The sequence below is a fragment of the Branchiostoma lanceolatum genome, chromosome 14 (assembly GCF_035083965.1).
Source record: "Branchiostoma lanceolatum isolate klBraLanc5 chromosome 14, klBraLanc5.hap2, whole genome shotgun sequence".
NCBI classification, from domain to species: Eukaryota; Metazoa; Chordata; class Leptocardii; order Amphioxiformes; family Branchiostomatidae; genus Branchiostoma; species Branchiostoma lanceolatum.
In genome coordinates, this window is record NC_089735.1 from 4,261,118 (window position 1) to 4,285,957 (window position 24,840).

General features: G+C 39.4%; 1 protein-coding gene across 12 annotated transcripts in view; it reads right to left on the reverse strand.

The window, feature by feature from the left end:
- Positions 1-24,840, reverse strand: part of LOC136448417 (rap guanine nucleotide exchange factor 2-like) — a 95,132-nt gene that overhangs the window by 37,456 nt on the left and 32,836 nt on the right. For 11 of the 12 annotated variants that reach the window (XM_066447904.1, XM_066447909.1, XM_066447907.1 and 8 more), the window contains 6 exons: positions 22,873-22,956; positions 13,721-13,796; positions 4,212-4,355; positions 3,115-3,330; positions 2,272-2,344; positions 1,639-1,775 (listed from right to left, as the gene is read on the reverse strand). In XM_066447904.1, the coding sequence (XP_066304001.1) occupies positions 1,639-1,775; positions 2,272-2,344; positions 3,115-3,330; positions 4,212-4,355; positions 13,721-13,796; positions 22,873-22,956 (730 nt within the window). Of the gene's footprint in view, positions 1-1,638; positions 1,776-2,271; positions 2,345-3,114; positions 3,331-4,211; positions 4,356-13,720; positions 13,797-16,075; positions 16,217-22,872; positions 22,957-24,840 lie in introns of those variants that run through there. The other variant, XM_066447911.1, reaches the window with a different exon arrangement.

The window sequence follows — 24,840 nt, forward strand, 5'->3', positions numbered from 1 at the left end:
AATATTTCTGATATTTCTATGTACATTACTGGTAACACTGTGCATACACACAACACTGGCTTCATGTATTAGAAATTTGAATTTTCAACAGATTCTAGAGCCAAATACACATCTTTAGGTTACCATAATATGAAAGGAAACGTGTTCTTTCAAATGGCATGTGAAAATCTACTGTACATCCTGGTAGGACTTTCAGCTGAGTGCCATTAAGCTATGGCTAATGGGCTATCAAATGTATCAAAGCTACATAATATAGTATACCTTGTATCATGTACTTATCTTGTATACCTACAGTTTACAGACAGATGAAGTCTCAGTCCAACAAAATCACTACGTACCTGCTGGTATCTTAGACTAGACTGTCGTATTGCTATCTTTTTATAGCAAGGTTTTAGAACTAGATCATAGGTGTCCCTTTACTTGGTTTCCGTGTGGTTACTCTGGGAAATGACTGTGCGTCACCACCCATCTGCTTATATAAGAGTCCAGCTCACACTGGTAATATTAGAAACAGCAGGAAACCATTACCAACATGTAGGATGTGGTTCTTATAACCTTCTCCCTGCTGCCTATACTGTAGCCAATAAAATCTGGTGCCAAAAGACTACCTCAGTAGGGTAGAGGTTAACTGTCTCAACGAGGTACATGTGTATGTCTTATTACAAGTTTGTTTTACTTTCCAACGGGGTAAATCTGATTTTCATTTATTTGAGAAAATATTTTTTTTAAATGTAAGTAACAAACAAATCTTGTGGAGCATTATTTGAGCTTTATACTTTATACAACATAATAATGCAATAAGTTAAATCAAGGCAAATAAAGACCAAGAAAATGGATTATCTTAATAGCTTAATATGAATTACTGATTATCAAACTATGGCTAGGTTCAAGATGGATTTTTACTCAAGCCCTGGGCCTAGAAATGTCAAATTTTTCACTGGGCTTTTTTTTAAGAGGCTCTGATTGGTTCTGGATAGAAATTCAGTTCTACATATTTGTCCAGATATCTTGAAAAATACTTCCTTGGTAGTTAAGGAATTGTAAGTCACTGTAAATGCATTAAGTTCACTGTGAATTAATTTTGAAGTAGGGAGAAAATAAAGTGTTCGCAGTCGCAAGGGGGTAGGCGGGCAAAAGACAAGAGCAAGCTTTTCTGCTGTGATTTTAAGTTCATGGTGAAGAGGTAACCACGAAAACCGAGAACATTAAACCACCGAACACTTAGATGCATTTACTGTAGCTTACAAAATACATCCAGTGTTCTCACCAGGCCTTTTCAGCGTAGGGGCCCCCGATGCTGTGATCTGGACCCCAATGCTGTGTTTCAATGAGCATAGGGGTGTTTCTCTTTCTGGGAAGAACCTTCATAAATCTTATAAAAAGTTCATATTTGGCTTTAAAGTGAGGATGAGACAGAGGAAAAACTTCACTTCAAAAATGTATCCCTCAAAATGCAGGAAACAGTGTTTTTTTTGGCAATGAATTTCAATATTTTGTGTGGGAAGATGCCAGACTCCCAACCATTATCATGTCTTCGGCACTCCACGATTGACTTGTGCCACGCAAAGTTGGCCTTCTGTACCTGACCCCTACGCTGTGAAAAAATCCTGGTGAGAACACTGATATCACACTCCTCACCTCTTCCCCATCGTTTAGCACCACAGTCCCTGCCTTCTCCACCACAGCCAGCACCATGCAGGCACACAGGGCCCTCCGCACGGCTAACGTCATGTTGGCAAACGCTGGCAAATGTTGCATGAACTCCAACAGCGATTCTGGAAAGACAGAATCACCAAAATTTAATCTAATTCTGTGAAGAAATTCAGTATCCTGAAAAACAGTGGGAAAACTGTGTAATTACACTCTTATTTCAACTAATCTTATGCACAGATAATAAACCTCAGCAGTGATTCTCAATAGCAGTGAAAAACATAACTATCCAATTTTGCCAGTAACAGTTTCAGCACTTCAACTTACACTGACTCTTCGATGCTGCAGAAGGTAGACATACTATAAACACCAGACATGCACAAAGAGCTCTCAGGGCTACTCAATGGCCACAACAAGTGTCTTGCATTAGTACACATTCAGCGAGGCAATGACATTGTACTTTACACTGGACAGCCATGCAATTATCAGGATGGTAAACATCACTTGGATGTACACAACACTGGCTCCAATATATTTATATAAAGTACTTAAGAAATTTGAATCTAAAACATATCTTACAGCCAAATACAATGAATCTCTTTTGTAATAACCTCCGCTTACCGATGTCGTCATCTGTTCTTTCCGAGGGGTCCTTTTCTAAACAGTCCCGTACAACGTCTCGAACAAGAAGACACTGGAAACAAACAACGATATCTTTATAACCATGTACAGTAGCATGCAGCATACTTAAAACAAGACCATAGCACGTCCATGTCAAAAGATACAATAATTGAAGTTCTGTTGCAGTACCAAGGTCACATACCATGGGGCCCAAATTCGACCTTGAATTTCGGCTTCACAACACCCGCCCACATACCAAATATCATTGTAATCCATCAAGAGGCTCTTGAGCTATGCTGACTTGAGTAGTGCGGAAACACAAACAGACAGACAGACACACCCAAAACTATATCTCCATTTTTCATGGAGATAATAACGTAACCATTCTGGCTTGGGGTAGAAAATTCAAATTTATTACTTACTCCTACTATACAGGAAGATATGAAACGGTATTCTATCAAACAGGTCCATGTGTGAAAGTCAAAGCTTCAGACAAAAAAAGTCAAAGTACAAGTAAGTTCAACTGCAAAGCCTGTATTCTATCACATTTATACAAGCCATGACATGTATTATAAATATCTTAAAGTCAAATTCATTTCGCTGCTTCAAGTCACCCTGGGGCAACCGTTATAAATCTCCAGTGAACTTAATTGAATTCCTTCACTTTTGATAACAGTAAGGCACAGAAATTGCTTTACAAAATGCTTAAACCTATGAAAGGGAACCCTGCACCTTCATGCATTCTGAACCCTACTGAACCCTCCCTGTCTTATCTTAATGGAATCTTTCAAAGCCCCATTTCACGGGCGCCTCCGGCAAGTACGCCCAGCCACATAGCCTCACCTCTGATGATTGGCTCATGCCATCCTCTTCATCATCCGAGTCCACCACGCTCTCCTGAAGTCCGCTGAGGTCAAGTTCGACGCTCTCCGACCTCGTCAGGTTGTCGGAGAAACTGCTGCCGGAGTCGCTGCTCCGCGAGCAGATAGACCCCCCACGGTGAAGCTTCAGCTCGGTCTGAACCAGGAGGTTCTGCACCTGCTGCAGCTCTGCTGGAAGCTGAAGTAAAATCGTGTTAGATTTAGAACAAGAAGAATGGCACCTGGTAATGCTAGGGTCACATTTCCAATCCGGGGCCCGGCCGCGGCAGTCCTTGGGAACGAAAAGTATGATATAAAAGACAACAAAAACACAAAACATACCCAAAATTATCTAAGAGCATAGCTTGTACAAATGTATTGACATACACTTTGATTTTTCGTTTCCGCAAAAGGCCCGGCCGGGCCCCGGTTCAGAAATGTGACCCTAGCATAACCAGGGCTGTCTCCAACTTTTAAATTTTTCCCGTCCCACTCGATATTGTTCACCTTCATATTTTTCTGTCCCAACTAGCAAATTTTCATCCTGGGATGGAGGGACAGGTCCAGGAGATAGCCCTACGCACCAAGTACATGTATAAGTAAGACCCACACAGGAAAAGTTGAACTGTGATGCAAAGAACCCTTTGCCTAGACAAACTAGGAGGTACAATTTCATCATCATCGTGTCAACTCAAAGCATTTCAGTGTATCCCAAGGAGTGGCAATCATGATGATGGACCATGGTTGACTTCTTCATTTGATATCTAACTTCCCTGGTGGTACACTATTTTTTTGTAATTGGATAATTGAATACTCTGTACTAGATTTTGTCGAATCTGTGACAGTGTTCTGCTGAGAATTACTTCATTAGTATTGATTGGTATTCAAGTCTAATGGAGGAGGGCATAGCACCTTTCTGGGCTTCTTCTCTAGATCTCTTCCTACACTCCCCCCCCCCCCATTTCATTACTGTTTTGGGGGAATAAATAAACATGAACTGTTTTTTTCTTTCATGTCCTACATTTGTACAAAGTAGTTTCAGGTGCTGCACTTACAGTCCATCTCAGGTGCTGCTCTTACCTCATTCTCCTCCTGTGAAGAGTGGGAGCCTCGTGTTCGGGCCTTTTTCTCGTCCTGCTCGGCGGTGAGAAGTTTCTCTAAGTTCATGGTCGCGTATGACGTTCGGAGCCCTGGCCGCATTAGTTGAACATCAGGATAGTCAATCTGGAAAATATACCAGAGAATTCACAGTATGTGATTATATTAACTTTGACCTTTAAAAAGTGATACTTAAGCCTTAACCGATAAAACGGTGCAACATTTGATGCGGGCCAGGCTTATGATGTACAACAGGGGAAATGCAACCCCAATCCTTGGCCATCTGGATAAAATTCCTTGGATCTGTGTGCCTGAGTTAAACCATCTCGGACATGTTGTAAGGAATTGCATTCGTAATTTCGGATGGTGCCGTAATGCCAGTCGCCCCGTGCATGAGAGAGGATGCATGTAAAAGAATGCATTACACATTGAGAAGAGTAGGGGTGATCTGAAAAATGTGAGCCTTAGCGAAGCTGCATTGCACTACTTCTAGCTACATGTACTTGAAAAAGCAATACTACACATGTAGTATGCTACACCTCAATTGAGGCTGACTGCTTTATACCTTCACAGTCGTACATGCTGTCAAGGAGACCAAGGCAGCTTACGTAATGCACAAAAGTAGCAAAACCTCCTTGAACTTTGAAAGGAAAACACACCAACATACGTATAGATTTATCCACCCACACATGTACAAACTCAGAGATACTGTATCCATCCACCCACACAGTTGTGTTACACAATCTGACGTTTCTTATAAGCTTTATCCACACAAGTCAGCCTTCAATCTACACTTCAGAATTCTCTGCTGACGCATTGAACACAATTTCGGTCGAAAGTTATATAAGGTGCTAATCTTTTACTTTTAGATCATGTACATGCAGTCACTGGCAAAAGATGCTGTATGAAACGTCTAGCCATGTCCAAATTTCATCCAGTTGCTTGAGTAACTTATTTGGTGAATCTTATTTTCTTCATCAACGTGTATTCTGTTTAAAAATGAAAAATCGTGCAAAGAGTTACGATTGTCACACATCATACATACATGCATGCACTCTCTTTGACTCTCTCTCTGCGGCAGTAGATCTATTAACCAAAACAGATTCAATACGTCCAGATAGCGTGTACATTTTGCAGACTGTTGATCGGAGTAATTTGTACTGACGACGTGTGGGTGAAATTCAATCCCTACGGAACGATCTGCTCAATCTGCTTGCTGTAAAGTGAAGGTAATGCAGAGTGAATTCAGACAGCTACATTTGTATCTGGCGGGAGGATTGCCTGCGAATTGTGTAAATGTATAAATTACAGTGGATAGTGCTGATACAGATCTAGGTATTTCAGGGCAAACTACACGGACAGCTCTTTCCATCGCCAATTAGGAGTCAATGGAAATACAGTACACATACGGCCTCGTCTAAGCCAAGCAGATGCATTAGGAATCCATATTCTATTAAAATCTACATACAGTAAGGCCTGAGACCAGTTCTTGAACTTTGGTGGTCTACAAGTATAATAGACAAAAATATCAGGATGTCTACCAACATTTTCTGGAGATTCAGAGGCAATACAAGGACATACTCCTTTTCCTGCTATAGATCCCAATGCCCAATGATAGATTACAAATGCAAACTCAGTTGTCTTCTTTCACATTAAAACTCAGAGTACTGTATTGCCTAAATCACTCATGCTCACATAGCCTCAAGCGTCAAACCTCTACACTTAAAAGAACCCAACACACTTATCGAGAAGAGTAGGGGTGACCCGGTGTCCTTGGCCAAAAATGCGAGCCGTAGTGAAGCCACATTGCACTACCACTAGCTACTTGAAAAAGCATCATGCTTCACCACAAATGAGGATGCCTTGAAACGAAAAAAAAAAACACGAAAAACACATGACCGGTTGGCCTGAGAACCCGACATCAGCTATATCTGATCTCGAAAACTTGTCTCATCCCACCCATCCAACCAAGGTGACTTTGAAACAATCAATTCCCACAGAACTGACAGAAAGTCAATAGGAAGATACTTCGCATTCAGACAGGGGCTTATATAACCCTTTCGGACGGGGCATCACGCATTGTTTGGGATCGATCTAGGAAGACCTTTCATTTTCTAATATCTCTGGATGGTTGAAGAAGCGAGGAGAGAATGAAGCTCTTCTCAGCACACTCCTGGAATTTTGATTTAGAATACCATCCCCAAGGACCTTGAGTGTTATCTCAACAAGTCCTGTAAGTAATCAACACCTTCTAGATTTGATATTCATGTAAAGAGTTAATGTACTATGTTCTACGGCAACAAAAATACATGTATCATTGTTCAAACAATCTATTCATTCATGTATTTATTTATCAATCTTGGATACTGACTGATGCATAATATACAACTAGTCAAGTGTACTTATCACTTTATTGCACTATAAGAAAATAAACTATATACTTTATTGCACTATAATAAAACAGGATATCATAATCATGATAAAAAGAAAATTTTGATCCCAAATGTTAAACTTCAATAGTTTACTAACATGAAGTGGTCCCCTCACTGTGCAACCTTAGGCCACACCAATTTAATTTCTTGGTTAACAGATTTTTATTTTTTTTTTAAATTTTCCCAAAAAAAATCATGAAAACAGAAGGCTTCTGAAATTATTTTTTTTGGAAAATAAAAATCCGTTAACCAAGAAATTAAATTGGTGTGGCCTTAGCAAAGAAAGTAATATGAGCTGGATGGTTGTATGAGCTGTTATCTGGTCATGCCCACTTGCCCTACACTCTGACCTGGCTTGACCCTCTACATCAGTACATCAATCACAGCAGGCCAAAATGAAATTGCAGCCCAAAGATCCACTCCTTCTGGTGAGGCCTGGGTCTGCATACCAGCCACTTCTATAGTATAGGACTCCAAACATGCGTTTTCCCCTACATTTAATTTTTTTTTATACCACCATTTGGTAAAATTTCCTGCGATGAACCATTAGGCCACACCCATTTAATTTCTTGGTTAACGGATTTTTATTTTTTTTTTTTAAATTTTAGAAGAAAAAAAATCATGAAAACAGAAGGCTAAAATTTTTTTTTTTGGAAAATAAAAATCCGTTAACCAAGAAATTAAATTGGTGTTGCCTAATCATAACATGAAAACGCTGAAAGTCACCATTCTGAGTGTTTTGCTGGTAGCAAATAGCAGTATTGTATTTTTAAAAAACATAAGGAAATAGGCCAGGGGGTTAAAAATCTACTCATCTTTTCTGCAGGACAATCATGACCTAACCACATACCAAGTTTCAAGACAATCCGTCCATAGCTTCTGGAGTTATGCTGCTAAACCACAAACAATGTTACATACATACATGCACATACTAACGCTACCGAAAATATAACCTTCTTGGAGAAGGTAAAAAAACACTTTAAGCAGGTACTTCTAATATCAATATTCCTTTCCAAAGCAAAATCAGCAGGTATGGTATCAACTGCAAAATTTCAAGTTTGTAACCATTTATACCTACAGTGTCAGCTTTTGTTTTTGGACATATTTCAAGCCCTGATCTTTATGATGACTCAACAGGATCAGGCGAAGAGTCTGACTTGTCCTCCTAATAAAATCATCGGAAATTCGTCCATCAATATGATTTTCTTCAGATAATCTTAAGCACAGCATCCAGGACACAGTGGTTATTAGTATTACTCCTATGCACGATAACAAATTAAAGCCCAAGAAGGTAAAACAGGGAGAAAAAAAAGGACATTAAATTGAAGGCAAGAAACATATTCCTGAATTGGTAATAAAGATATATACATGTACATGCCTCCCATATCATGTGCAGTCACACAGTGACTCCATGCTCATGCATAGTGATCATTCATGCATATCCTATATCTATCTTGGGAGGCTGATTTCATACAACAAATTACCTGACAAATTTGAACACCCAAGCATGCACATGTGTGTTCAATGGCTGCATTTCAATAGCGAACTTAACACAATACACCTAATACTTTAGTAATACATGTACTCAGTTGTACAGTATACCATTCTGAAAACAATTTGGAGACTAAAATAGAAACACTGTAACCTTCCAAAGACAAGATGAACAAATGTATCAATCTCAAGCGCTTTGTTCCTGAAATGTTTGTCAAAGCCACAAGTAGCCTTGGTCAGTCACTAAGGGATAACTTCTGAGTTCTGACTGTATTACAAACCTTTCAGTTTCACTTAGACCCCGTTCACACTCATTTTTTTCAATCGCGATTGAAGTATAATCGCGATTGAATCGATCCGATCGCGATTGATTTTTTCAGTGTGAACGCTCCCAATCGCGATTGGAACGATCCAAAACGATCCAATCGCGATTGGATTGTAACTACCTCCGGAGGTAGTTTGATTGGATTAATCGCGATCGGATCCAATCCAATCCTATCAAATTTTGAGTGTGAACACAACTACGATTCATTCCATCGCGATCCGCGGGGATTTCGGCCGGTACAAGGGTAGGGTCGCAACTTATCACATAAGTAATGTACCAAGTACAATGTTTTCCCACCAATCGTCGCTTCATTCAAGCTCCCAGATTGCCCTGTCTACAGCACTTGTCGCGTTCATTAGCCGTACTACAGCGAGGCCAATATACAAAAGCCTTCGTCGTTCACGCCTTCTCGCGATCATAGCCCGCCGATTGCGTTCCCTTCCACAGCTACAGAACATTCTCCAGAGGTACAAAATCATCAAGAGTTGGGGGACTCCCGCCATTTTGTAGCAAGCGACGCCGAACCTTTGACCTCGTGCTTCAATCGTGGTCGGATCACGGCGTACTTTAATCCACTTGGCGAAAAGCAGTGTGAACGCAAAAGTTTCTTTGCGTGCAATCGCGATCGGATCGAACAATCGCGATTATATTTCAATCGCGATTGAAAAAAATGAGTGTGAACGGGGTCTTAATCGCACATTCACAATCTGGTATGGGAAAGAAACAAGTGTTACTTTCATCCTTTTCGCAGTAGAGCAAAAGGTGTGAAAAACACTTCTGCATCTACACAAGAAAGCAATCGAGGGTATAACACAGCACCTCAGGAAACCATTCAACTCTGTGCCGTCTTAGCTTTGTCACTGCCACCTGCTTGAACCCAGGACAGAACGGCCAGGCAAAATATACAGGGCTCAGGTCTGATGGTTTCTGTATCCATGTTGTCAATCAATGGTTCTAGCCAGCATCCTTTTTCTTTGTCAGGAAAGACAAAATTTCATCATCTTGACACGGCCAAAAATGGGCATGTTTATCCGGTAATACAGCAATGATTCAAATCAGATTAAATCGAACATCACAGGCATAGGTTTCTATCGGAAATTGAGATGACAGAAATAAACCTAGCATTGGCTAGAACCTAGCTAAGTTACAGCCTTTTTGTATGAGACATGGGTTTTACAAAGGTACTGAAGTGAATGAGTTGTCGCAGCAATGTCTTGCATATCTGACTTGAGGAATCCTTAAAAGCTACATAAATCTACTGGTTCTAAAGAGGCCAGGCTGCTACCATAAGTCATCGTAACGAGTTCTTTCATACAATGGCTCGGGGGTAAAATGCCGCATTTTTAAAAATCCAAAACATCCGATACAGAACAACAGGCCATTACCAGGTAAATATACAATGTATATACCACATGTATAAGGTCTCGAACACTCAAGCAGGGTTTTTTCTAGAAAAATTGAACAAGAGGGAGCACACACAGGCGAGGGAGCAAATTTTATGTATTTATGGAAGAATTGATTGCTGAGTGAAGGCTGTATGCTGGATATTAAGCTAAAATCTGATTTCGACAAGGGGGTGCTGGGCTGAAACAAGAGGGCGCAGCGCCCCTCTTTCCTGATTTAGATGAACCCCTGCTCAAGTATCCTACATATCTTACCTCTTGTATTTAATGTTAGAAGCAAGCATTCATTTTACAACAGTAGGGATGGCCGCCTACTGTATAGTATGCCATTCCTTATCTTTACTCTCTGGTATGTAGAAGCCAAACAATACATGGATGGAAAATACCGTATCTTGCAAAACAGATTTTGCTACCTGGCTTCACTAAATGTGTACAAAATTGACGCCAGAACTTACGCCCCGAGATCAGTAGGGAACTCGCCGATTGCCATCAAGAAGGGATTCTCCTACCTACCTGTGCGCGGGAGTCAGCTAGCTATAATCCTGCCATTTACCGGCGGACCCACGCAGGACTGGGTGTGACGTCTTCTCTAGCTGATACCGTTACTGCTTCAAAGGACTGCCCGTGCATGCAACCTCTCCCTGCCGCTACATCCTTACTGCTTTGCATCAACGCTATTTAACCTTTAGCACACTGAAGTAGCCAGTCGGCACCCAATTCCCTATTGGTTACAGAGTTAGGCAGCAGGGAGAAGGTTAAGCATCTTTCTAATGTGCAGGAGTGAATAAAGCACCCACACAAACAGTACAGCCACTACAGGGATAACCTGTGCACAAGTAATCAGTACGCCCCACTCTACATACATGTATCTCAGGTCCATAATGTATTCCTCCTACGTTCATTCATAAGGTGCCGCTGTCAATCCAGGGTAATAGGATAGAAATCACTCCTTGATAAAAAAAGGCTGGCTGCATGTGGTAACAAATTAATGTTCCAACTCTTTGATTAACGATTGAATCTATCAGGATTGATGAAAAAGATCATGGCCCATTTGGCTGAGTACAGGTTATAAATTTACCAAAAACCAATAAATCCGCCTGTGTTTACAAATAAAAAGATAAATACATACAAGTAAAATCTACACTACAATAATACTGTACATGTATGAAGCTACAACATAGGAACAGATGAGTTTTGCTAACAATAACATGGTTGGCCCTGGCACAACATTTTCATTCTTCAATTTTTAACTTCACATGAGTAGTCACAACTAGAAATACATTTCTTTCACAAAAACATAATCCATAATCACAATCTGTATGAAAATGGTGTTCATCTTCTATTTTCTTCAAGCTATCTTCACAAACTCCCAACGACAGTTTCCACAAGAGGGAATAGTCTCTCCATGAAAAATCTTTCTCAGTGATAAAATCCCAGTATTGTGCAGTAATCCAGTGCATATATTTTGGATGTCAAAAGGGAAAAAGGAAAGCATTTTCTGAGAAGATACTGACATACTGAGCAGCAAATGGCAGTTAAATTTAACGCGCATGTAATAAACAACACAGCATGAAGTTACCATCAAGGACATAGCCCATGCTTTAAATTCTACAAAATGATTACCAACATACCTGCAATGGTTAGGGCTTTCCTTACATTCAAAAACATGCATGTCTTCTACATTCTGCTTATTCCACAGACGCTAAGAAAAACATTGGAGTCATACCGAGGTGTCACTGCCAAATTTAGGCTGTGCCTACATACACAGCAAACAAGATTGGGGGAGAACGGCAGAGATTGGATCAACCCTTGACACCTCGGCGCTAAATGGTTATGTTCATGACTAGTAAAGGGGCTCTGCGTAACAAGCAATCACCGTCAAGGTGGTGGTAAATCTAAATGGCATCACTGCGCAAGGGGAAGCCACAGATTCGCTGATTTGTTAGGGTCGCATTTAGAGAAACATCTGCAAGGACAACACAACTTTCAGCCGTGAGACAACCATGAGCTTTACCAAGCTGGACTATTTACAACAATCTTGGAAAGACAATTACTCATACAATGTAGTTACATGTATGTAAGCCTTGCTTAATTCACCTTTAGAAAGAGAGAAGGTGGAAGATACTACATAGAGTGTATTCCAACATTTAGACAACATTTTCATTACAGCATTAGAAATTGCCTCTGATTTGAGCTAAACATGTAGGTCTGTACCACATTCCAGGGCACATGCCTACAATACATCATTTGCATGCTGGCGGGACGATTAGCATATTTGTGACACCTTACTAGGGACACGATGTAAGAATACATTGTACGTAATAAACCATCTCAATCTATCATAATTCATAGAAGGTTGAAACAGCTATAAGTGGAAGAGAAAGTGCATGGATGGGATCATGACAGATGTTAGGATCCACAAAACAGGCAAAGATAGCCATGAAAAATGAGCCTCTTTGCCTGATATTCCAGGTGACTTTAACTAACCAATGATAGATGGGTTTCCTTCTAAGCATGGGGATCGTGCTGAAGAGTAGTGGAGAACAACAAGTGCCCAAATGAAAGGAAAAAGTAGCAATGAAAGATGACCAACGATCCCACATAATTCAGGGGATCATCAGGGTGCGAAATACTTTTTTGAGCCAGGTTGCCCATGTTGCAACCCAGGGCAAAGGCTAGGTTGCACATCCAAATTTCATGTTGCTCCAGCAACATTCACCGATTTCTTAAAATCAAGCTCGTATGTAGCGTATAATACTACTAATATTTCAAAATATAAATTAGATAGTATTGTGTTCACATTGACCTAAAAACATCTTGTTTAGCCGAGGGCAGTGTGTTTTTGTCTTTTTCAGCTCAAATTCCACGATCTATGAAGGGTTTTTGATGGTTTAAAACGAAAAAGTGTTGATTTCTTTATTTCAATTGAAGATTTACCGAATTTTATGAGAGTGACACTGTGTTTTTGTGAGCTTCCAGGGCTACGATTGAGATCTTTGGCTCAAAATATAAGGTTGCATACTGCGCTACCTGGGTTTGGAATTAACTTGCACCAACCGAAATCTTGTTGCACTGTGCAACGTGCAACCTGGTATTTCGCACCCTGATCATGGCAAAATGTATGTATGATATAATAGGGCATTTGGTGAGTCATATTGATGAATAGTACACTGTACAGTACAACATATATCATATGGCTTGTGCAAGCATGATAATCTTTGCGAGAAATACATTCATGAATCTAGAAACAGGAAAAGAAATGACAAATCTTTTCACTCACACACATTCCGACAACCCTTCTTGACAAATTCCTACCAGTCTTGACATTTAGGAATGCACAACAAAACTGAAGGACTACACAAATTTGACCAACATGCAGCCCACTTTCTCATTGGTTGGACAGTCAAAATCGGTCTATTGTATCCTGAAGAAAGCACAGGTGGGTGCGTGTACACTTTTGTGCACCGCAAACTAGAGCTGTGCACCTAATTTTTGACTGTGTGTGCACCAGTGTACCTAGATATTATTGTATGCTATAGGGTAACGCTAGTCTATACAGAATAATCTTGAAATTTCAGTATCAGAAAAAGTAGTGTAACCTTTGTTGTGCTGTTTGATGTATTGGTATATAATTGTCAAAAATGTTGAAGTTAGCTATAGAATTATACATTGAAGTAGGGTTTGTGATTATATTTTGCTGACATTTTATTTTATTTTATATTGCGCACCCAAAATTGTTTCTGTGCACCTAAATGTTAAGGATAGGTGCAACAGTATACCTTTTCCCAAAAATGAATCTTGAACCCTGAAACACATGTAGATAGAGGGAAAGGAACTCACCACTATCATTTCTGAGGGCTCCAACACTAGACACTCGCTGGCACGCTTGCAGTTTCCTCCTGCACGTTTGCCAAAGCTAGAAAATATCAATCAACAATAATGAGTCAATGTTCCATTGTATAGCATTTACATGTACATATGTCATATAAAAGTAACTACACGTATACCATCTGTAAATAATGACAATAGAACATACCATATAATGTATTACAATAAGTCAAATAAGATACAGAATGCGATCATTACATAATATTACATGTATAAATTTGTAAGAAGTTATTTTGCATCCAAATCAACATACCGTAATTAAGTTTTACTTGATCAAGTCTCAACTTATCTACCCATCTATTCATCCACCCACCCATCCATCCATCCATCCATCCGTCCATCCATCCATCCATCCATCCATCCATCCATCCATCCGTCCGTCCGTCCATCCGTCTGTCCATCCATCCATCCATCCATCCATCCATCCATCCATCCAAACCCATCCATCCAAACCCATCCATCCATTTGCACTTTCTTTCAGACAAAAAAATCCTGTCTGAGACACACTCTTACGTTAAGACATGGTGACAACATACATTGTATCTAAGAAGTTTTTAATCCTCCTGCTAACAAAAGTCGACCTTAAGATAGGCATTACTTTTACTCTGACACTGTCCTTACTTACTAAATGTCAGAGCACCACCCTTGCCTGTATCTCGTGAAATAAATCCTGGAAGGACGTCTTCCATATGTAATGTGTTTGGTCTTAAATGCCATCAAAGTTCGTATTAAATTCTTCTTATTTGCTATATACAAAGACTTAACATTATTTCTGCCATTTGGCAAAAAGGTCAGCAGTATAATCTTACTGAGGACTAGTACTTTCAGGAGTACAGTTGCTCTAAAACCGTCATGTATAAAATGTCATTGAATCCTGAAGAATCAGCTCAGTTGATCTAGTATTTCACATGACTTCTGAGAAGACATCAGATCGTAAAACTTAAATCCTAAATCTACAAGGTCAGGAATGATAAACAAAACTGAACACACAGTATATGGTATACCGAAATATAGATTCTTCATTTTAGTTAATTCAAAACCTCTTCTTTGACTTTGAAATTGACTTAAGCATTCTATGACATTAGTATCCGTTTGCTGAAATATGTTTTTGCAAACTACAGCATATATTTTCTCATTTTTTGCAGCTGTTTTGTACGATTTACAGTATGGCCAAAAATGTCATCCATATAATCAAATCAACATTGGCCTAAGATGAAAATACAAGAGGGTGGTCATGAATCTTTGATTTTCCTCCCCTTTCCGCTTTCAATTCCTCACTAGTTAGCTGTTGCCCAGGCAAATACTTCATTTTGAAAATTGTTTACCCCCTGTACATGTATGTGGACATTATGGTATAGTCCTACGATGACATCACACAGATTTGAATGCTATGCACCTGTCAGACCAAAGAGAAATTGTTTGCAACTGGGCTACGGTTGCTTACGTGTACAGTTGGTTCAACTAAAATGTACCTTCATAATTTTATGGTTTACAACAAAGGAATACATTCAGGGAATGCCTAATATTTAACTCTATTGACTTTATCACGTATATCGACAACATGTCCCAATTGCTTATGACAGAACTGTCATTAATCCCAACTTCATTTTCTTCTGAGAAGTAGAGAAGGAAATCCAATTATGATTTCATAAGAAAGCTTGGAGAAGACTATGTATCGATTGATACTGTCATAATCCATTTATGTTACATGGTTGTTGGCTGACTCAGTAAAGATAGGGTTGTGACTTATGCGCCACTAATGTTCACTTGTGTCCTTTTAGTCCATGCCACATTAACCAAATTGTTGGAAGATCGTAAAATAAAGTCATGGCGAACATGACCTTCTGAGCCAGAGTAGGAAGATACGTGTGTATGGCAACGGAATAAAATTAGAATAGAAGAAACAAAATATAACCTGGGGTGATGAAGTTATCCATCAACTTCATCTTTGTGTTAGGAAGCATCCATCACGAAAATAGTAATATATAGAATAATGCTTTCCTTTGGGTTGGAGTGAAGCAAAATCTCTATGCTAGGGAAATTCTGCTTGCCCAGGTACTTAAGGTCTGACTATAATGGCTATACATTCACTACACAGTGACATTGCTTCATATTCAAGATATATATACATATTATATATTTATGTACATTGTGGTATTTTTATCCGTTGAAACTATCATTTTAATACTACTTTGTGTTCAACCATGTTTCAAACTGCACACAAGGAGGCTTTTATTTTTGCCGATGCGCGATCTCTAACTATCCACGTTATTTCTCAGTTTCCAGTCTTCAACATCTCCGACTTACCTGTGGAATCGTCCGCAAGCTCCATCCAGAAGTATGGCAGCCCGTACCTTCCCAATGTCATCCATTTGACTGATGCGGGACTTTACTCCCCTTGTGGCCACTGAGGCAGGTTAGATAATGGCAGTGCAAGATCACATTGGACTGCGTTGAGTGCCTGCCGCTTTAAAAGTGTGCATACACTACATTACACCTACATGTAGGATTGCTGCTGTTCACAAGGAGCTTTGGGAGTAAGATACAAATGGCCTCTCAAATGTAGCAAACCACCGTGTCATAAATATTCTGCTAAAATTGGATACACTGTTCTATGAAAAACAGGAGACAGGATGGCTACCAAAAATGTTCACTGTGTTTCTAGCATTTCTAAACAATGAGGTCCAAATATATGAAATAATAATATTATATAGGTAGATTTTTAAAGGTCTTGATAAATGAGAATGGATATAATCTGAATCATATCAATGGCATAAGTACAATATTTTGAAGTGTGTATATATCAGAAATTAATTGGTTTTGAATGATGATCATCACATACCAAACCAACCCGACTATTCTGTTTTGATGACTTGGTAGATGTTTGAATAAGTTGTATAAAGACCACAGAACTGACCACTGAGTGACTAAGAATGTTTTCACAAAAGTAGGGTGGGAGTCAAATCCCTAACCACAAGATCCCTTGCTACAAGCTGACAAAAATCCTGGCCACTACAACACTTCAAAACTAGACGTACTTCTTTCTCCGTCAGAAAGTGGTCAACAAGAGAAAACAAAACCTACTTTAAACCAGGAACCAAGCTCTTCTTTGCAAACTTAGACAAACAACCCACGAGGACACCCATCTTACCTCAGAATTGTGTTGCTATGGCAATCAGTGTTGGGGGCTAAAACATGCAAGTTTTACCACTTCTCCCTCAAAAGGGAAGGACGCTACCATCACTGTACCTTAACAGGGAGATTTAAGCTTTTCTTATGAGTATATAGGCTACCTATATAAGGTATATGGACCGCAAAACATACCCTATCTAGATATCACCAAAATCAAGTCCATATTTGAATGAAAAGACTATAACTTTAGGTTTTCAGTGCAATTAGGCAAGCAATAAGAATTGCTGAAACCACAAGCTGTCCCTAAAAAAAGTGGTATGATCCCAGGTTGACGTAGATTTACAGGGCTCACTTAAAAAGTGAGCGGGCGCCATAAAGGTTTTGCAGGACGAAAACCATTAATCTCTCACAAATGTCAAGATAAGCTGCTTTTTACCTCCTGCCACAATGGTGGGCATTTGGGTTGATTCCTAAAAGGGATCTGCGTCACAGCTCTCTACGCCATTTCCTGTCTGTTGTGCTAAAAAAGTGCATAAAAATATGGCCTTCCCCCTGGGTATATGGCCACTTATATGTAGTAAGTACTAGTCTCCACTTCAACTGTAGGATGTACAACATGTATTTATGGCAGCTTAATTTGAGTATGCAAGAGCAAAATTTGCAGGAAACGCCTCCCAGGAATGCACTTCATTGTGCAGGAAAGGTAGGGAACATTTTTTAAGCAAAAGAAACATTATTATAATCTACCAAATGTTTATAAGCTAATTTCAAAACACAAGAAGACAGCTGACTTTAACTTTTAGCAAACCGAAGTAGCCGCTTGGCAGCCAATTCCCTATTGGTTACGGAGTTAGGCAGTAGTGAGAAGGTTAAAAGTCAACTTGAAGTGACCACAATGTTCAAGTGCTTACCACCGGTACAAATTAATATTGCACAAGAGGACTAGTCAAATACACCTGCCACCTTTCAGCCCCAAAAATCTTCATCTGACCTATGACCCCTAGAGGGGAGAGGAGGATCCCTCTTGGGGGTTGAAAATGACACCCTTACTGATGTAACCAATCACAGATCATCTTGCTTTCACAACAGTTTGTCACATACAGGAGAAATCCTGCAGTCTCTGATGCCAGGTGTTTACTCCCAAAGCCTTTGCTTAGTTTGCAGTTTGCTGAATGTGTTGACAGTAAACATGGGTCTTTGTGGTCTTGTGTGAGCTCCTAACTTGCCATGCTTTCAGGGTATCCCTACATCATGTAACATCACAACACTGAACTATATAATAGTGTAAACTATTCATACAATGTACATGTAGGCTACGCCTCAAGGTCAGGTGTGCCACCATTCTTGACCATTATTACAATCACCAAAAGCAAGTACATGTATAGTTATAATTTCTCAGGCAGTAGAGCAAGTAGTGCATACTTTCAGCTTGGGGCTTTAGCTAGATACAAATCATTATCCCTGCTGTCTACATATTACTGTAAATGCAGAAATGTTCGCGGTGGTTTTATGTTCACGGTTTACGCCGTGAACTCTTTACAGTGAACTTAAAACCACCGCAAAAAGCTGTTCCATTGTGTGACTGTAGCGCTACTATTATTTCAAACGCGAATTCAAATCAAAACCACTGCGAACACTCCATTTTCTCCCTACCGCAAAATTAAATCCCTGCAAATATTTCTCCATTTACAGTAACTTCAGGTCTCACCGTGATAAGCATATCTTAGTACATACATGTACAGTAACTTCAATTCACAACTGACACAAATGGATTTCACTTTTACATTTCATTCATGAGGACAACTTTTTTCTTTGCAAAATTAATTGTTCGCGAAAAAAATTCTTATCATCCGCCAGTCTAATTTGCCTGATACCTTATCAACAAATCTTTTTCTTTCCTTACCGGTAAGTTCTTACCTACAATTTTAACACTACATTTGCCAAAGTGCAGAGATATGTAGAAATCCCCATTAAATCGATGGTGCAGCATACATGTATGCTACAGCAACCGTATCCACTTTTCACAACAAAGTGCCTAAGTGCCTTTCTCTTCTCTGTATCTCCATTAGCAAGATGAAAGGCCCTCTATCTTGCAAAACATGCATATCAAAGGAAGTATACGTCTCATCCTTCCTCAACTAGACACTACGGCGATAGATGAACTTCTCAGAATCTAAAAATAACATCTACACTTGACCCAAACTATGAGACGTACGTCAACGGAAGTGAGATGGATGACGGATTTTACATTTCATCTTTTCTTAACCAGCAGAGGTCATTTGCATATGTAGCTAGTCACATCCTTATATGTCAAGGTCTGCATGTTGTGAAAATAAATTGTTGTGAAATCATACAATTAGTAATATCTCAAAGTTTGGCAACAGACCTGAATCTATGAAAACAGCATCACCCATACATCAAAAGATACTGATATCAATACATACATAAAAGTCCTTCCCACACCAGATGTTGCATAGGACAGTGCCCATCTCGTTTCAATACCCTTGGGCCACACAACTTTGTGCAATCACTACGGCAGGGGGTACTCCACTGGTGTTAGTGGTGTGTGTTCAACTACCATACTCTTTCCAAATGCTGAGTGCTAAAGCAGAGAAAGCATGTACGACCATATTTTAAGTTTTGGGTATGACTCGGCCGGGGATCAAACTTACAACCTACCTACATTTAATGCAAGGCGAACACCTTACTTACTTGGCCATTACAGAATTCATCGACTCTTAGTCTTACTCATACAAACATACATATTACTCTTACAAATTAAAACCTAGATAACATAACATCCTATTCCTTAATTCGCAATAATTTCAAGCTGTTCAGAAAGAATCCAAGTCATGACAACCAGGATGTGACACATCCATAGGCAATCCCGGCAATGCCTGATGAGCACATTCCTGAAAGGCCCCCTAGCCCATCATCACATTTCAACAGTGATTTCCTGCATACCAGATAAACCACAGAGTATGCCACACGTGTCACAACACCATAACACAGGCTCACGGTATCTTTTTCCCTGTTTACCCTGAGGCTATTTCCAACATCTGGTGATACACAGCTACAATCTTATCTTCATGTTGGCAGAATGTTTCATAATAACAACACTGACAAACATGTAGACTCTTTTGTGAAGTGCCCTAAAAATAGTAAAATACTGCAAACGCGTTTAAGTTCGCGTGGTTTTAACATCGCGGAAGGGAGAAAATGGAGTGTTCGCAGTGGTTTTAAGTTCGTGTCTGAGACAATAGTAGACAAGGGGGTAGTACGTCAAAAATTTTGGTGGTTTATGTTTGCAGGCGAAGAGCTTACCGCGAAAACAGCTAACATAAAACCACCGTGAACATTTCTGCATTTACAGTATGTTAATATCCCTACAGCTAACATTGGCATGCACAAAACCAAATATTCATCCTAAGTCTAAAGTTTGAATCTAAATGAAATTATGGACACAGTAAATCTAAATATAGAACAAGAAAAACAATCTGTCAATCACAAAGTCATTATCATTCAAGTCACAACACAGGTGTGTTCTACAAGGTCAGGGGTCAACACGTGACAAAAGGGGATATGCACTCCAGTGGTTACCTACAACCATGTATTGAACCAGTTTAACTTCATTCATTGACAAGCAGTTCCACAGGTAATGGTAATTATATCAGAGAGCTAAAGGTCACTTGGCAAATTTGTCACAAGTCACGGTTTTCAATGTCTTAGTCAAACTGACGAACAAGAGTTCAGAGACCTCATACCAGCATGAAATATTGTAAGACATACCTACATGTCAAATATCATCACAATCCATCTAGAGTTTGTGATCACAAATATCCGGAAACACAAACACGCAAACACACACACACACAGACAGGCCATGGAGGTAACAACCCAGGGCTCGAAATACTGGGTGCATGTGCACCCAGAATTAGAGCTGTGCACCTAATTTTTGACTGTGGGTGCACCGGTGCACCTAGATATTTTTGTAAGCTATAGGATAAAGGCTCTATTGTACACTAAGTATACAGAATATTCTTGAAATGTAAGTATCAGAAATAGCCATATTACCTTTTGTTGTACTTTAATCTTTATTTGATGTATCACTTGTTTTAAATCTTAAGGTTAGCTGTATAGTTACAGATTGAAGTTCTTAAAAGCGTTAAACTTGTTTTGCTGACATTCAGCTTTATTCTATGTGGTGCACCTAAAATTCTTTCTATTTCCAAAAATGAATTTCGAGCCCTGCAACCTGTACTTGGTGGACTTTAAAGATAACACCAGAGGATACAAGATAAGGTACATATACAGTATGGGTCAAGCAAACGCTCCTTGGCGCATGGCACAAACATACCTAATCAGTGGGTTCTACCAGATTCTGGCTTGAATATGCAGAAGCTAAACATTTTGAAGAACAGGGTAGTGACCTCCAAGTGGTTTAATGGTAAAGAATTCTTAGTCTCTAACAGGCTGATTATGCCGGCTATAGGGAGAATAATTGCCAGGAGAGTTTGGCCACCTTAGATTTTCCTTTGCAGGCTCTGACTGTGAGGGGAATTGTTAACATTCCCATGGACTGACTCTCCTGGCCAATTATAAGTTCTATTCTACCTTTGGAAGCAAACAGGTATTTTTCAGCCTTAGTTTACAAGGAGTATCTGCGATAGCTAAACTTAAACTTAGAAATCATCAGTTGTACTTTGGATTCCGTCTAACTCTTTTTATTTTTGGAAAATGACTAAAAAAGCAAGCGTAACTAACTGGCATCATTTTACTCCATTTGAATTCTACCTTTGGTAGCAAACAGGTCTTTTTCAGCTTTAGTTTACAAAGTGTATCTGCGATAGCTAAACTTAGAAATCATCAGTTGTACTTTGGATTCCATCTAACTCTTTTTATTTTTGGAAAACTTAGACTCAAACGCAACTGTAACTGGCATCTTTTTACTCCATTTGAAGGACATCCAATTAGTACCTATACAGCATCTGGCTATACAATATCCAAATGCCTGCCAAGATGGCTATTTATATACACTGCTGAGCTAACTTTAACTGTTGAAAATAGCAGGCCCAGGTGTTACAAAGGATAGCTCCCTTTTAATCATGTTACTGTGACTAGAGAATAATCACAACAGATGGGCATACATATATTCTTACCTTGGCAGATGGTCTAAGAATAAAATCACAAATGAAATGTTTTAATGTTTGACTCCAAAAATTGTGGAAAAATACATTGCATTTGCAGAAACCAATCTAGTATGCCATGAGGACTTTGCTAGAGTAAAAAAAGAAAAGAAAAAAAGGCTAGACTACCAAGTACCATACCAAACTTTCAACCTAGATCTAACACCCCCAAGGTTCTTTTTGGTCTGTCCCTTATGACTTCTCTCCCCCCCTACTACTCCCCCCCCCCATCAGTTGGTGTCTCCAGGGAAATGAGGTCATGTAAGGGTCGACGGAGGTGTGAGACTGGTACAAACAGTTCCCAGAATGTCCTCAAGGACGCATGTGGTGATCCTTAACCTTGCATTCTTGCCTCCAGAGAAGTTAACAAGCCTAGATTACTGTCATTACACATACATAAGACACCTGTTACACAATACTGCAAATATACACAGACACACACAGACAGACAGACACACACTTGCACACACACACACACACACACACACACACACACACACACACACACAAACACACACTCACACACACGCACGATGCACCTAAAAGGTTATGTTCATTGATATGCGGGCACACTTACTTACACCAAGCAGATTTAAGCCTCCTTGCTTATACATACACACACACACATGCACACACACACACACACACACACACACACAAATCTACAAAAACAAACACATGATTCCATTCATACATCATAATATATGTTTGTTTGTTTACAACATATAAATAAACCAATGAACATAACCTTCTAGGTGGAGATACATTGAATTACATGATACATACCTGCTTCTAGGTAAGAACATAGACCCATCGATGAAGACTGATCCAGACAACAGCACGTACCAACATAGACTCAGGTCCTCAGGGCTGTGAAGGAAAGAGAAAAACTTACTACAAACATCAACAACCAATAGCAAAACAAAAGTCCATAAACAACTTGTGCACATTCGAAAGAAGACAAGTCTTGTCTGTCCTTTAGAGCCAGAGCAAGCTTGTTTTCTATCCAAGATACATTTACCTCAAATCATTGATAAATCTAGCCTAGTACTGTAGTAGGCATGCATATGTACTGGTAGTGCTTTCTCAAATAACCTGTACAAGCAAGGTCACAAAATTAATATGATACCAAAGCATTTCCCCATCAAAATACCTTCCCCAGAAATGTTTAAATCAGTAAAAGTCATGTCTTAGACAGGTTCCAAAAGGAGAATTTCAGCTAAGTCAAATTAGTATACACAAGGAGGTTAAAATAGGAACCTCCTTGGCTAGTACTGTATATAATTGATAAATATCAAGAGACTCTGCATGACAACTGTTATCAAACAAATTGTATGCTGATTATCATGTAGTTAGCTCATATTTATCATCTAATTTGCTAGAGTCTTGACCTAACTGAACAAAAAGTAAAACTTGGCCCGGTAGTTCAAATCTATAGATATTGCTGAAAACTCAAAAATACCTCAATTGAAATTTGCAGGGAAGGGAGAGCACTACAGAGGTCCCAATCACATGTACACTACTGCATCAATGAAAACTAAGTGCAATTTCATCAGCAAGGAATTCTGGGCCACCCCTTGGAACCTTTTATTCTTATCGTAACGATGTGAAGAACCACAAGTTTGGCTATTAGAATAACACAGATAAAGCACTTATCGGGGACATGTTAATCTTCTTTGGAAATTTCCCGAACTCCTCCCCCATTCTACACCTATTGTCAAATAAATTATCACTTCCATGGGGAAAACTGCTTCAACATGATAACCTAGCGGGTGATAGACAACCTATTATCCCGTTTTGTGAGAGAGAGACAAAAACAGCATTTCTCGTGGTCCTCCACATAGAAATATCCTCGGAATTTATCAATCTATCATAAGACATGTTGCAAAAACTGTTGAAAACACTGGTTTCAGTTCAGAATATGGAACTAAGGTGGATTTCTCACTAGGCATGCGGCATAATGCATTCATAAACAATCATCATAATTCATACACAACCAATAGTTCTGGTGATCTGTCAACCTATTCTTGAATTATTTTAATTCAGTCTCAAATAAAATCAGTCCCTTCATTTCCAAAAAAAAACCTTCTTTACGAGTCCAAGGAAGGTCTATCTACCATTAAAATCATGACCTTAGGCGGCTTAGCAATATCATGACAGTAGCATATCCAGAACATAAGATATCAAAACTGGAAGTTCTGTGGCACTGCCAAAGCAAACCATTACATAGGGGACCCCAAATCTAATCTTTTTTACGAAACCTACAAAAACACCAAATCAATGCAAAAAGGGGAACCAATCCATCCAGTCATTCTTGACTTATCACCGTGATCCACAGACACACAAACACACACACAATGCCCAACATAATTTAATCTTCATTACAAAGGTAATAATAAAACTTGACAGGCAGTTATTAAAGAGTTGATGAGGAGTAACTGAAGTAGTCTGAACTATTTCCTGCTCTTCCTGTCCAGAAGGATGTTGCCTATATCCATGCAGGCAGGAAAAAGATCGGTGACCTGACATTTCTGAAGTCAATAAATTGCTCAGCGGTGGAACATTTCCTGTCCTTCAGGAGTATCCGGACTGACGGTTATTGAAATCGATAATTGCTGGGTGGGCTGACATGGACAGACAGCTACAGCTATCACAAGTGAAACATACCTGGCTATCATGCCAAAGTTTTCAAACCTGCAAGCCACAGGAATGCAGAATGTTATCCAGGGACTGACCTATCTGGGCAAATAGGTG